A 311-nucleotide genomic window follows, 5' to 3' on the forward strand; every position below is an offset into this window, starting at 1 on the left:
GATTCTTTAATGATAATTACATCTCGGAAAGGGTCTAACAGCAGCTGATTGTCGGACTTGTACAGTATGTTTAAAAATATAAAATCTACGGAGGCTCCTATCTGTTCTGCTGGCTGTGCTCGGCCCCTCACACGTACTGCTTCTTCTTGGTGGCTGCCTTGCTCGCAAGGTCCTTGGCTTTCTCTGTAGCAGCCAGCGCAGTCTCCTTGGCTTTCTCGGTGGCTTCCTTGGCCGTCTCCACCAGCGTTTTGGATGGAGCTTCTCCTGTGACACGGAAGTTGTTAACCTAACCCCAACGGGCCCCCACCCTA

General features: G+C 51.1%; 1 protein-coding gene across 1 annotated transcript in view; it reads right to left on the minus strand.

The window, feature by feature from the left end:
• PRELID1 (PRELI domain containing 1) overlaps positions 1 to 311 on the minus strand; it is a 1385-nt gene continuing 1074 nt past the window's right edge. The window contains exon 4 of the mRNA XM_010160874.1: positions 1 to 264. Coding sequence (XP_010159176.1) covers positions 128 to 264 — 137 coding nt within the window. The 3' untranslated portion in view covers positions 1 to 127. The remainder of the gene's footprint in view (positions 265 to 311) is intronic.

This window comes from Eurypyga helias, unplaced genomic scaffold (genome assembly GCF_000690775.1).
Source record: "Eurypyga helias isolate BGI_N326 unplaced genomic scaffold, ASM69077v1 scaffold37331, whole genome shotgun sequence".
Taxonomy (NCBI): Eukaryota; Metazoa; Chordata; class Aves; order Eurypygiformes; family Eurypygidae; genus Eurypyga; species Eurypyga helias.